Source organism: Melozone crissalis, unplaced genomic scaffold (genome assembly GCF_028551555.1).
Source record: "Melozone crissalis strain CALT ecotype California unplaced genomic scaffold, PUWL_Pcris_2 ptg000005l_1, whole genome shotgun sequence".
In the NCBI taxonomy this organism is placed as follows: domain Eukaryota; kingdom Metazoa; phylum Chordata; class Aves; order Passeriformes; family Passerellidae; genus Melozone; species Melozone crissalis.
This window is the reverse complement of record NW_026535783.1, coordinates 35568831-35581164: the sequence shown is the minus strand read 5'-3', so window position 1 is coordinate 35581164 and position 12334 is coordinate 35568831. Positions and strand designations below refer to the sequence as shown.

General features: G+C 36.9%; 1 protein-coding gene across 1 annotated transcript in view; it reads right to left on the bottom strand.

Moving 5' to 3' along the window:
• Nucleotides 1-5027: 5027 nt before the first annotated feature.
• The window catches only part of FANCC (FA complementation group C), a 60778-nt gene continuing 53471 nt past the window's right edge, over nt 5028-12334 (bottom strand). The window contains exons 12-14 of the mRNA XM_054287813.1: nt 10057-10232; nt 6995-7191; nt 5028-5171 (exon numbers count right to left, since the gene is read on the bottom strand). Of these exons, the coding sequence (XP_054143788.1) occupies nt 5028-5171; nt 6995-7191; nt 10057-10232 (517 nt within the window). The remainder of the gene's footprint in view (nt 5172-6994; nt 7192-10056; nt 10233-12334) is intronic.

The window sequence follows — 12334 nt, the reverse complement described above, 5'->3', positions numbered from 1 at the left end:
TGTACCTCAGCAAAGAAGCAAACACACAAAAAAAGAAAGCTGAAATATAACAGTGGGGTTTGCAGTGAACTTGGAGAAATTTACAGGTCTGTGGAAAAAACACTGGTAGTTTTCTTATGTTTCCAGAAAAGATGCTGCTATTGGTCCTCCCTACTAGAAACTCAAAAAGTGCCAGAGTTCATAAAAATGTATCACTGATTTCCATCTTATAAATTAATCCTACATCATATTTCAATACTTCTCTTCCGTGGAATCTGATACTGGCTTTTCTCTCTCTTTTCGCAGACATCTGAAGCTGATATGGAAGGGCAGCACAGTCATGAGATTAAAAGCACTTAAACAGAAACTGGTAGTCTCTACAGGGAACAATGGTACAGATAGGAAATTTGCATTATCAGCTACCATTACAAGTTAGTTGGAAATGAAAAAGCTGAAATTCTGTTTTCAGAAAACCTATACATAGTAGAAGTTATGGCATCATTAGTCAAAACAAACAGAAGCTGCTTTCTCATATGCGAAATATTGAGTAAACTTTTAACACTAGCAGGCAAATGACATTGCATGCACCTGTTTTGGAAGCCTCAAAATAAACTCACAAGCTACGAAAGAAAATCTTAAGGGGTGAACTGTACATGCAGGCTAAGTGGCACATAAATGAGACATCTCAACAGTGCAATTCACAATGTTAATCAAGAATATGTAAAAGCACAATCTCTTCAGGATGGCATTTATGTGTCTGCAAAAGTTCATGGGACTAAAAAATATTTTTATTGAAAAGGATAGAAAAAAGAGGGTCATTGTTTCTGAGGGTCTACTTTTTTATTATCTGAGTCCATTATCTGACATAGTAGAGAAGAGTTATGAAAGAGGCTTTTAAAGTAGTAAGAGATATATAGTTAAATATATAGTGAATATAGTTAAAGTTAATAACAGTTAGTTAAATATACAGACCTATTAAAGACACCACTGCTGGATTTTTTTCTGCTATTTGTTGATATGCAGGTTAATGGAATGTCATGTATGGAACTGTTGCTTCCTAATTCTGTCAGTATTGAATATAAAAATCATAGCTAGATTTCTACAGCTGAGTTTCAAACATGTTGGGTTTTATCTTTTTTGTCACTCCCTCCCTTCACACACATGCAAGAATACAGAATGCAAACTAAAGCACTACCCTTGCCTATGGACTAGATCACTACAACTCAGCTAGAGCCAGCTACATTTCAAATTTTTGTTTCAGTGGCTGACAGCAGTCCAATGCTTATCCCTAGCTGGCTCCTGGCAGCTCAGACAACAGGGAGCACACTCAAGCCATCAGAAGGATCTTGTGAGGTTTATTCCTTCCCAGCAGCCAGACAGCTGGGTAAAGGAAGATGGCCAGTGCAAGCAAGGGAAACGCCTCCGTGGCATTCACTAGTGAACAGACCACCTAACAGCAAATTCCCAGAATAAGCTTCTCTCTACTACGGCAGCAAATGGAATGTCTACCATGAACATATTCTTTAAATCCAGGCAAGCATTTTAGAAAAATTTCTATCACAAGTAAGGAAAACTTGCCAGAGAAGTGGATTTAAGCAGCCCCCATCTGAGCACTGCAATGAATGAAGTGCCAGAGGGATGCCTCCAGCACCAGAGCATTCAGCTACAGTGGTTTGACTACTGGTGTTGCCCAACAAAACATGCTGGATGTTTAAGAAACCCATTGCAGACTATCAGGAAAGCATAAAAAATTCAAACGCATGCTCTGTGTGCTCGTGGAGGACTCCTCCCGTAACAAGCCAGGTTTTGACTTTTCAAATTGGGGTCTAGTAGAAAACTGTGTTTTAATGAGTATGACATTACTCATTCACACAGAACATTAGGTACTTTATTCCGACATTAGATAACATTCCAGTGAAACGGTGCAAATCTGATTTAACAGTATTTTTTTTAGCAACTGCAAGTAATTTGTGCTAGATATTTTATCCTATACTTCTATAATGCTAAATCTTCAGAATTTTTTTAATTGTATCCCTGCCAAGCCAAACATATATCACAGTTTCCAGCTCACTGAAACAAATATTAACTCACTGTGTCTATTAACATCTCTTGACACTTACAATGCTGAGAGTACAGAAACTTAATCACAAATGCTAGCAGTAACACAATAAATGCCACTGTTGGTCAGTTAAATCGCAGGATCTGACAACACATGACAAAATAAAATACATTTTGCTTTGTATAGGCACGCACTGAGATCTTGATTAAATAAAAGCCACAGAAATGACCTTTTTTCCTGCCTGAAGAAAATCCTCAGAAACCAACCAGCACCATGCTGCAAAGCTTGCAGAATCCAAAAAGCTCTAACTTAGCAGTCTTAGACTGGAAAGGAGCATAATCAACAAAGAAGTAAAATTTACTGTCTGTATTCTTATTCAAAAAACACCTTGAAGCAGAACAGTTTTGAAAAGTTCTCTATGCACTGAACACAACCAGGGTGTGTGCTGCAGATAGAATCCAAGGGAACAATCTTCTTGAAGTCTGATTTCAGGACTTGTTGGCTGGTTCAGCAAAGAAGTACAGCCTTGAAGGCCCCAAAGAACATTTCCAGAAAACAGCAATTACAGAGGAAAAGATGCACATTGGATGGATAATGCAGAAGCCACCGTTTGAGAAATCTTCCATTACTCAGATCTACCAAACTGCTCTGTAGCCTTCCACTGGCAAACTAACAAAAATAGCTTCAACATCCCACAAAATCACAGCTTATATCAAAGTTAGATTATAATTCAAACATAGTGAAAGAGTAAGGAAAAAGAAACACCACTATGCTAAAAAGAGCTAAAAGAATGCTAATAAAGATGTATCTTTTCTAAGTTACAGACAGTATCAATTAGGTTTCTTCCTTAGAGCCTCCTGAAACTAGCAAACCCTCCTTAGTATTTAAATCATTCAGTTTTTCTTAGGAAGACAAACACAAGAAAACAAGAATGTATCAATTCACTACTAATTCTGGGCTTTTACTGCCTTCATTGTACACTTCCTTCCTGCTTAATTCTATTTATCCTTATTTATCAGCATAATGATTTTGTTAATTGAAGTTAGAAGAATTTTCATGCATTTTGTCAATGGATAAATAAAAACACTGACAAAGAAAAGATACTTAAAAATACCTGTCCAAAAACTTCCATATGCATCTAAATATTATACCTATTATACTCACAACATTCACCTAATTAATCTGCAAGAATTAGATATTGCAGTTCTTTGCTTATCATTCTTCTACATAGTTAAAATTACATATAGGCACAATATGGAGAAAACACATCCAGAAAGCCTCACATCCAACAACCAGATTAGACATTAAACCAAAAAAAACAACAAAAAAAACCCCAAAAACCACACAAACAAAAAAAATCTTTCTTCCTTTTAGTTCAAATTTTAGATTATTTATCATTCTAAATAGAGCATTCCACATCTGTTTTCACAAGAGGAATACCTCCGAGTTTGTGACCAAAAAGCAATTTGGTTTAATTCCATGCTTTTTAGTTATGGTATTCAGGGAACAGAAAACTGGGTTGCTTGATTTTACTTTTTTAGATACATGTGGCTATTTAACAACAGAAAAATTGCTACTTATTTCTTTCTGAATTTTCATTTAAAAATATTTTTTAATCAAAAAAGAGAAAAAAAATATCCTTTCTTTGCAGACTTACATTATGAATTTGCTATTTTTTCACTAGCAAACTGACTGAGAGGGCATGTAACTTCCGTAATATGACTCACTGGGAACAAAATTGTAAGAAATCAGTTAACAGCATAACAGAAAATATCTTTCCATTTCTTACAGCCAAAGGACATTAAGTACACTGTTTTTCTTTCCCCTTGCTCAAAACAAATGATACATTCAAGAAGCTTTATTAATTCAAGATACATGCTTGGATTTTATATGCAAGACTAGAATTCCAAGTAGCATCTTTGAGTAGCATAGCACAGGCATTGGCATTACAGAAAAGTAATACAGGGGAACAAATTATGGAGAAAAGCTAGGATGCTCTGTCACTACTATTCTCCATGGTAATTTTTCTAGTTAAGCTAGAGACAGGTTCACAAAACTTCTAGGGATAAATACCTTCCTAAGAATAAAAAACATAAGCCATTGCTACCTACCTATGCTCCTTGCAGGACTCAAAAAACCCAAACAAAGAAGTAAGCAAATTACTGCTGGACACAAAAATGAAGGCAATGAGTTGCAACCTTTATAGGAAATCTGTCCCTTTGAACTGGAAGACGTCCCTGTGTCTCTGCTTTGCTTGCCCTCTTTTGTCTGAATAAAAGCCCCATATTTCTTAAGTGAATAAATAATAGCATCAGTGATGGCACACTGTTAAGTGGGCTTTACTGCAAGCAATCTTATGCCTGCAGTATCTTTTGACAAAGACCAGCTATTGGTCTAGTACTTAGAGGAGAACTCTGTGCTGTGAAAGCTGCAGTATTGAAAAAACCCCACATTTAGCAAATCTGGGAAGAGTTTCATTTTGGAAACATTTTCAAAAAGAAGGAAAGAGTTCCGGAAATATCACTCACTGATTTCCTGAGAACACTATGAATCACTTGAGATCATCATTAGTTTCAGAAAAGCAGAAGCACAGAACAAAACACTTTAGGAACAACTTACCAATCAAGCAATAGGATATTACTTACTTAAAAAAACCCACATGAGTAATTTGGGAGAAAAACTGATCCTCAGCCAGATAAACAACAAGGAGATGAGCAAACTACTTTAAATTATGTACGTCTCTTGTTACAGAAGGTATTCAAAACAAAATTTTCATGCATCTTTAATATTTACTACAATGCTTCAAAAGATTAACAATTCCAAACAACAGATTATTTTTCAGTATAGATAAGGGAATATAAATTAGCAGCTATAGCTTATATAGGTATCTTTCTGCCACTGGTAATCTGCAGCACTAGATGCTAATGGAAGTCTGACACCTCGATAAAGACCTGACTTGTTGGTTTGATAAATAGATCACATTGAAATTCTAAACTTTCAATGTAAATTTTTGAAGAAGTTCATTCATCAGTTTCACAGTCCTTTGGTTTTTTTCTCCACTATGGTTAAATCTGTAAGCAGTACGGATAAGAAGGTTATAAACTTCTTTGCTTGTATCCGTTATCTCAGTAATCTGAAAGAAAACACAAAAAGTTAAATTTGGCAATTATGTTGCTAAATACTAAGAATCCTTCCAAATACTTGCAAGAAAACCAGATGTTTTCCTCACCACTGAATATGTGAGAAACAGTTTCTGCCCAAGGTATCTCTTTCCATACATCCCAGTGGAGCCAAGCAACTTTGAGATTTCTGTTGTTGTCTCAAATTTAAGTGAAACAAATCATGAGGCCAGAAAGTTTTTAAAGGAAACACAAATGGACAGTATCACCATTTTATAAGTCATTGCCATGGAAAAGAACTAAAAGCACATGAAGGTTCTGCATGTACTTGGGGAGGCAATTCAATTCTGTAAAACTTTCAAAAGTAAAAATAAATACTTCCCCCAAAAGATGACAAAAAACAGGAAAAGACTCTAAGTTGCAATTTTTGCAGATCAGAAGGGACTTGACTCCTCATTATCTGTGTTAAACCTGAAGTTTGCTGTGCTAAAAAGAACCACAACCATCCCACATCAGTTCAACACCATTCTTCATTTCGTATATTGTCTTTAGTCCCTTTCAAATCACATGGAGAGCCTAGCTACACATTAGTGATTATATAGATACAGTCAAAATTAATCAGACTGATAAACAAACTGGCCTACAACAGTTCATGACCCCTCTGCACTGGGAAATATTCCGTTTTGAAAGCTAGTTATATTGCTATGTATAAAGAAGCAGAAGACTGTCTTTGGTCCTCCTGGAGGGATTTAAAGTAGCAGGCTATACATTACAGCATCACAGCTCAACAGCTGCACTTTCTTCATGAAGAGAAACTAGAAATAGCAGTCTGTAAAAATACATACATCCCCCCAAACTTTATCATTACATTCTTATGCTGAGAAAAAAACTGATCATTTGTGAACTTGCACCCTAGGATGTGAGGAATACCTTAGCCCTTCTTAAAGAGAAAAATGCTATGTCTCTTTAGTCAGCCAGCTGTATCAGAATGGCCTTACACATGCCATATACCCCATACAGGTCTATCCATAAGACCACACAGCTGCTGAATTGAACAACTTTTGGAAGTATTAAAACTACACACTGGCCCTAGACCTGCTTGCATAGGGGGCATGCACTTCTTACAAGAATATGGTTTGATAGTAAGGAATGGGTTTCTAATCCTACACTGAGATTGCACTGTTTAGCTTAATTAACACTAATACATTTTGTAGTTTGCACAAATACACCTGAAGGCTGTCATCACCAACAGAAAGATACTGTGACAAGCTTCCAGCCTCCTTTTACTCCTCTTCATCTCTTTTTACACCTTAAAAGACACTGTCTTAGCTCTTAATTTTCTCCTTCCCTCTCAATTACCACACTGTTTTCTTCACTGGCTTTGCCAACCAGCTTCTGCCACATCAATGCCAAGACCTAGTAACCAGCTGTCCCACCCAATGGAAAACAGCAAGAGAGAGTTCCATCACGTCTGCAGTAGCTGGATAATTTAGGGAGTGATTTTTTGGGGGAAAATCAAAATGTTTGCACATGCTATCTATACCATTGTAAATTAACTGCAGGTATCTCTTAACTGCAAGCCATTACTTCAGCTGTTTCTGCATCTGTACAGTGACATCAGTAACCCTGTCAGTGAGATCAAGAAGTGAATGGAAAATATTTTAACTGAATTTTAGCTGAAACAGATATGTAGCAAGTTAGATATGGCTGTTACAGCCACAGTCTCCTTTAATTCTCTGTTATGTGTTTTCTTTATTAAGAGGTAGAAACTTAAATCAAAAATAGTAAAATAAGTATGTATTGAAGTTAACCTGAAAAAAAGGGAAGAAACACTTACATGGTAAATACATTCCTGGGCAATCTTATGTCCACCAGAGGAAAAGAGCAAGAAGTTGGTCAGAAGATGTATTGTGAGTTGCTGGTTACAACACTGCTCTACACCTGTTACCCTGTGCACAGCAGCCTCCAGGTCTTTGAGAGAAAGGTCCCTGCAGCTGAACAGTGTCATTAGATGGTTGTAGACTGCTTGGGCTTCTATCTGTAGGAAATAATTTCAATAGGTGCAGAATCAGAGAAGAGTAAAGGCGAAATCTATGGTATTTGACTTTGGATTTATTCACTAAAAGAAAACCAAATCTTTGGAGAAACAATTCAAACATTAAAAAAGTTTGAATTTAAACAGCAGGAAAACCAGGAAAGGAAGGGCTGTAACACATTTCTTTTATACTGATTCACACACACAAAGGTGGAAAAAATGGACTTTTTTTTTCTTTGCTCTTACAAATGAAGCAGACAGGGCATCAAGCCAGGATTTTACCTTTTTTAATAATATAAGGAAATGGAGAAAATCCCTCAGAAGAACATGGTCCGATTTTCACATTGTGGGAAAAAGAACAAAGGCTCCTCAAGGGCTCATTTCAGTATAGCTGCTGTAAATCAATTAAATCCCCATGTAGTCTGACCTCAGCTGATAAAATGTTCTGATAAGAATGTGCAATTTAACTTCTTCCTGTGTTGTTCACAACTTATGTTTTTATGTTGTGAGCTAGACAATAAAACCTAACTTTTACTGGGGGTAGGAAACAGAAGAGTTTGGCCCCTCTAGAAAAAGGACTATGAGCAACTACTGAAAAAGAATCCTAACAATAATTCTGTTCACTGAATTAAAAATTAACTGAAAAAAACTTGTAGATGGAATGCAAATGAGTATCAGCTGCAACAATAGAAAAATACACCACTGCAGACCTAAAGGAAAAGAACACCTGTTTCTCAAGGATATTCACTGGGACAATTTTTTTCAGACCTTTGTCTGACATTGACCTACCCTTTCAACAATTTCACATAATATAGCCTCAAAAAGCTGGTAAAAGCTCTTGCATTAAGTCCACAACTACATGTGAGGCACAAATGATACCAGGATCTACAGAAAGGTAACTGGAATTCCTCATGACTCTTTATTCCTCTGTGCATCATATGAGCCAGAGACTCCAGATGGAGAGTAGCTGGTCCTGCTCCAAGAGCTCATGTACCCTAGAAATCTCTTCTTAGGGCCAAACTCCAAGTTTTGCTTCCTCAATGTTTCAGGCCCTAAAGATATGAAAGGAGTGCAACAAAGGAATAAATATTGAGAAGCAGAATTTTTAGACCTGTACATATGAGTGAACTTTAGTGAACAGCAAAACCAGCCTTTTTCTTCTTTAAATAATTTAAGCACTTTGTATTACACTCTGGCTAATATAAAGGTGTTACCTAAAGTACAGAGCAGGAAGACAAAATCCTAAGTCATAAGTGCAAACCTTTCCACACAAAAATAATGCTGAATGAAAAGTACACCAGATTGACATCTACCAGAAGTTCCCATGGCATGCTAATCCTTAACTAGTGAAAGGTGCTGGGTTTGAGGTGGAAACCACTTCATTTGAAAAAGCTGAGAGCTTAATCTGCCAAAGGACAAATTTAAAAAAAAAAACCCAAACACCTAACTAAAGGCAGAAGTCTTGCATAAAGTGTGGGAATCCTCCTGAAGAAGCCTGACCTGTCCAAAAAAAAAAAAAAAAAAAAAAAGAAAAAGAAAAAAAAAAAGAAAAAAAAAAAAGAGAAGTCTCAGTTCAAATACCTAAGAGAAGAATGATAATGAACCGAAATGTCAGACCTCTGGGAAAAGATGAGTCACTGCGTGGGCAGTCAGCAGAAAAGCTTTTTTGTTTCTAAAGTTTGTCTTATGTTACGACTGAATAACAAAATGGAATGGGGGACACACAGGGAGATGATTTCATATATGGAACAAAGTGATTCCCTTCTGTGGAGTTAGAACAATGCACTGATCTGCAGCTAGAGTGCAATAGCTTCAATCATTCATGTTTATTGCTCATATATTGCCTACTTTCCCAAAACTACGTTCTAAAAACAACCCTGATTTCTTTACTTCACCCTAGCTCTTACATAACTCTACTCAGTCAACCCTTCCCTTGCCTTCCCAGCCAAACCATCCCATCCCTTGCTCCTAGACTATGAGAAGTGTAAGTGAAAAAAACAATTGTAGGTGATTGGGATGTGATCTTCCATTTGTAGTGCCATCTGAAAAGCAGGAGGGGAAGGAAATAAAATATTGCATAATTCACTGTTGTACGTGGAGCATTAGATGTAAATTTAAAGCATGATTTTTACTACTGTGGTGTACTGAGCTGCATTTTTAAATCCACCAGAATCCATTTTAAATTAAGGTAAACTAGACAAGTTGCAGCCTTTTGAATTGGGCCTTTGTAGATCCAATTTCTTGGGCTAGTTCAGATTTGCATAATAAGTTTAAATTAAAGGCTTTCAAGTATCTGCTTGCATACACAGATGCACAGCACTCTTCGTGCAGTACAGTGTGTAAGGTTAGAGCACTGCTCCTTCTGTTACCAGCCCAGCATATGGTATTATCATGTATTTGTTACTGTATCACATGCCAAAAACTGTAGAGAAATCAGAGTAGCTGGGGAAGGCTTGGATTCAAGACTGTGTTTGATTAAGTATCTTCACGGTTTCAACTGCTGTAATTTCTCTTGTTTCCTTCTCAGAAGATGCCATAACATAATGCATGCTGAATTCTGTCACACTGATTTTAAAAATACCATCACTAGGGTACTTTTATTTAGGGCTAAAAACACCCTCGTTATCCAAAAGAAAGCCAAGAGGGTGCTAATCCATACCACATACTTAAAAAGGAGGAAAAAGCTTTTCTAAATGTCAAAAATAAGAAAAAACCCAACTTTCAAGTTGTCCACTGTGACACAGTTCCCAGAGACTATGTGAAGTCAATATCTTTCATTTTTCTGATGTGCACTATTTGTTTTACAGCAATAAGATATAATCAGACTATTGACTGCATATTGCCACTTACTATCACTGCATTACCCACCATTGTTTGAGTCCTTTGTTGATTTTCATTCTTAGGACAGTAGTAAAAGGCCAGCAGCCACAGCACAGGATCTGGTTCTACAGCAGCCTTCAGTAATTGTTCTGCTGCAATATCCAGCCATTCTCCAAAACAAGCAACCAAATACCAGATTTCAAAGAGGTCAGTGAGAGAACTGGAAAACAACACAGATAAAATTAGGTACCTCTCATTATTTAACGTTTTTAATTGCCTTAAATTAACTAAAAAGGATGCTGACAGTTAATTAAAAAAATATTTAAACCACTCTTCAACAGAGAATACCCTACCTGCTAATCATACACCCATGTACTACTTATTTAGTCTATTATCTGAAATCACAATCAAATGAGACACACCCAGTGTTACTACAGATTATTTTGAATGAGACACACCCAGTGTTACTACAGATTATTTTGACAGTACAACAGACCATCCTTAACAGCAGCTTCTAATAAACTGTGACAAAATATTATGTATGAAAAGATACACTTCAGCTGCAGGGTTTCCAAAACTTTAAAATCATATTACACTCTGAACATACTGCTGCCTTTCCCTTTCTCTCTGCTGCTTTCCAGGGTTATTTTCTGCTTTTTGGTAATTCATGAAGTGCATCTTTTTTGGTCATTAACGAGGAATTACATTTAGATGGACTGAATAGAAAGTTTTAAAGTATATTTTCAAGTATATCTCCTGACTTTTAAAATTCATGTTTTCTTAAATGAAAATTTTGAAGATGTTTACAAAAGGATTATTGCTCTAGGAAAGGACCACCATTGATATCCATACTTTCTCATGTGTATTCATATTAAGTCACAGAAGACTAAAGAAAAGAGAAGCAAACTAATGGCAAGTGTCTCAAAGCAAAAAGTTAAACTAAGCATGGAAGGACAAACAGAAGGACAGCTAGATTAAGAACTAGGAACAATTATTTCTAATAAATTTGGAAAAACTTGAAAGAATTAGATGGTTTTCTTATGTTTTATTCCTGGGGACTCCAAAAGCTGCTGTGCCACCTTTGCAAGGAAACTACAAGAAGATCTTAGAAATCCCAGGAATTGATGTTACCCTTATCTTGAACACTTTCTACCATTACAGAGCCTGTTTTGGAGTCATGTACCCTGCACTTCCATCCGTACTGCTGTTTCTGCCTGCTCTGTAGGGGCACCTATGCTCCACTGTCATTGACAAAAGTGTCCCCTCACTACTTTTGGGATGTTCCCCCACAAAATGTCCATAAGTTCATCAACTTATCAACTGATTTCTAGTTTGAAATGTCATGTAACATTCACTGCTCACTGAGAGTACTACATATAATAATAAATCTCAGCACAGAAGCAATCTGTTGATTAGAAGGACACAGAAAGCATTTTCCTATAAGACTCACACTTGATATAAAATAACCCCCCTGAAAACCAACCTATATAAGAAGAGAGCACTGAGAATCAACAGGATATACTGTGTAACAGAATTTTTTTCTCCTCCATAAATCTTATTAAGTCAAAAGAATACAGAATCAGGAATAAAGCAATAAAAGAAAACTGAATATGGTTTCTTCATGGATATTAGTATTTATAACATGTTAGACCATTTTCTTTCTAACTGGGAGGGGTTTGGTAGAAAACATAATTGTTGTAGGAGTTCTAAAGGAAGTAGGAGTGTGTTCTGGCAAATACAATACTGTTCAAACTAGTGTACTGTTCAAAATAAAGGGGGGAAAAGACTATATATAAACCGAGAAAGGGCTGGGACACAAAAGGAGAACACACATGGTTATACTACTGTAATGCATTATGATTGATGGTATTTGTTTTATTTATTTGTTCTAAGCTCAAGTTACGTGTTTCTTTAAAAAATCAGGGTCAGCTATGGGTCACAGTCCAAGGACAGAAAGGTTTGACACACTTCAGGGAGGAACAGGCAAGCACTGAACTGCAGCTCACACAGAAAGTGAGAAGCTACCACCAGACAGCCTGGCCACAGAGGGAGCAACAAAAAGCTTTTTTCCGCCACTCAGCAACAAAAAAATAGGCCCCTGTGAGTTAACTGAAACCAAGCACGGTTGCAAGTATCTTTGTTCCAGTACCCAGGGGGAAATCTGGGACAAAGTGGCTAGACAGCAGCCAGGCAGAAAGGGACCTGGGGGTACTGATTAAAGGCAGACTGAACACTAGCCAGCAGTGAGCCCAGGTGGCCAAGAAGGCCAATGGATCCTGGCCTGTATCAGCAACAGGACGAGGGCAGTGAATGTCCCCCTGT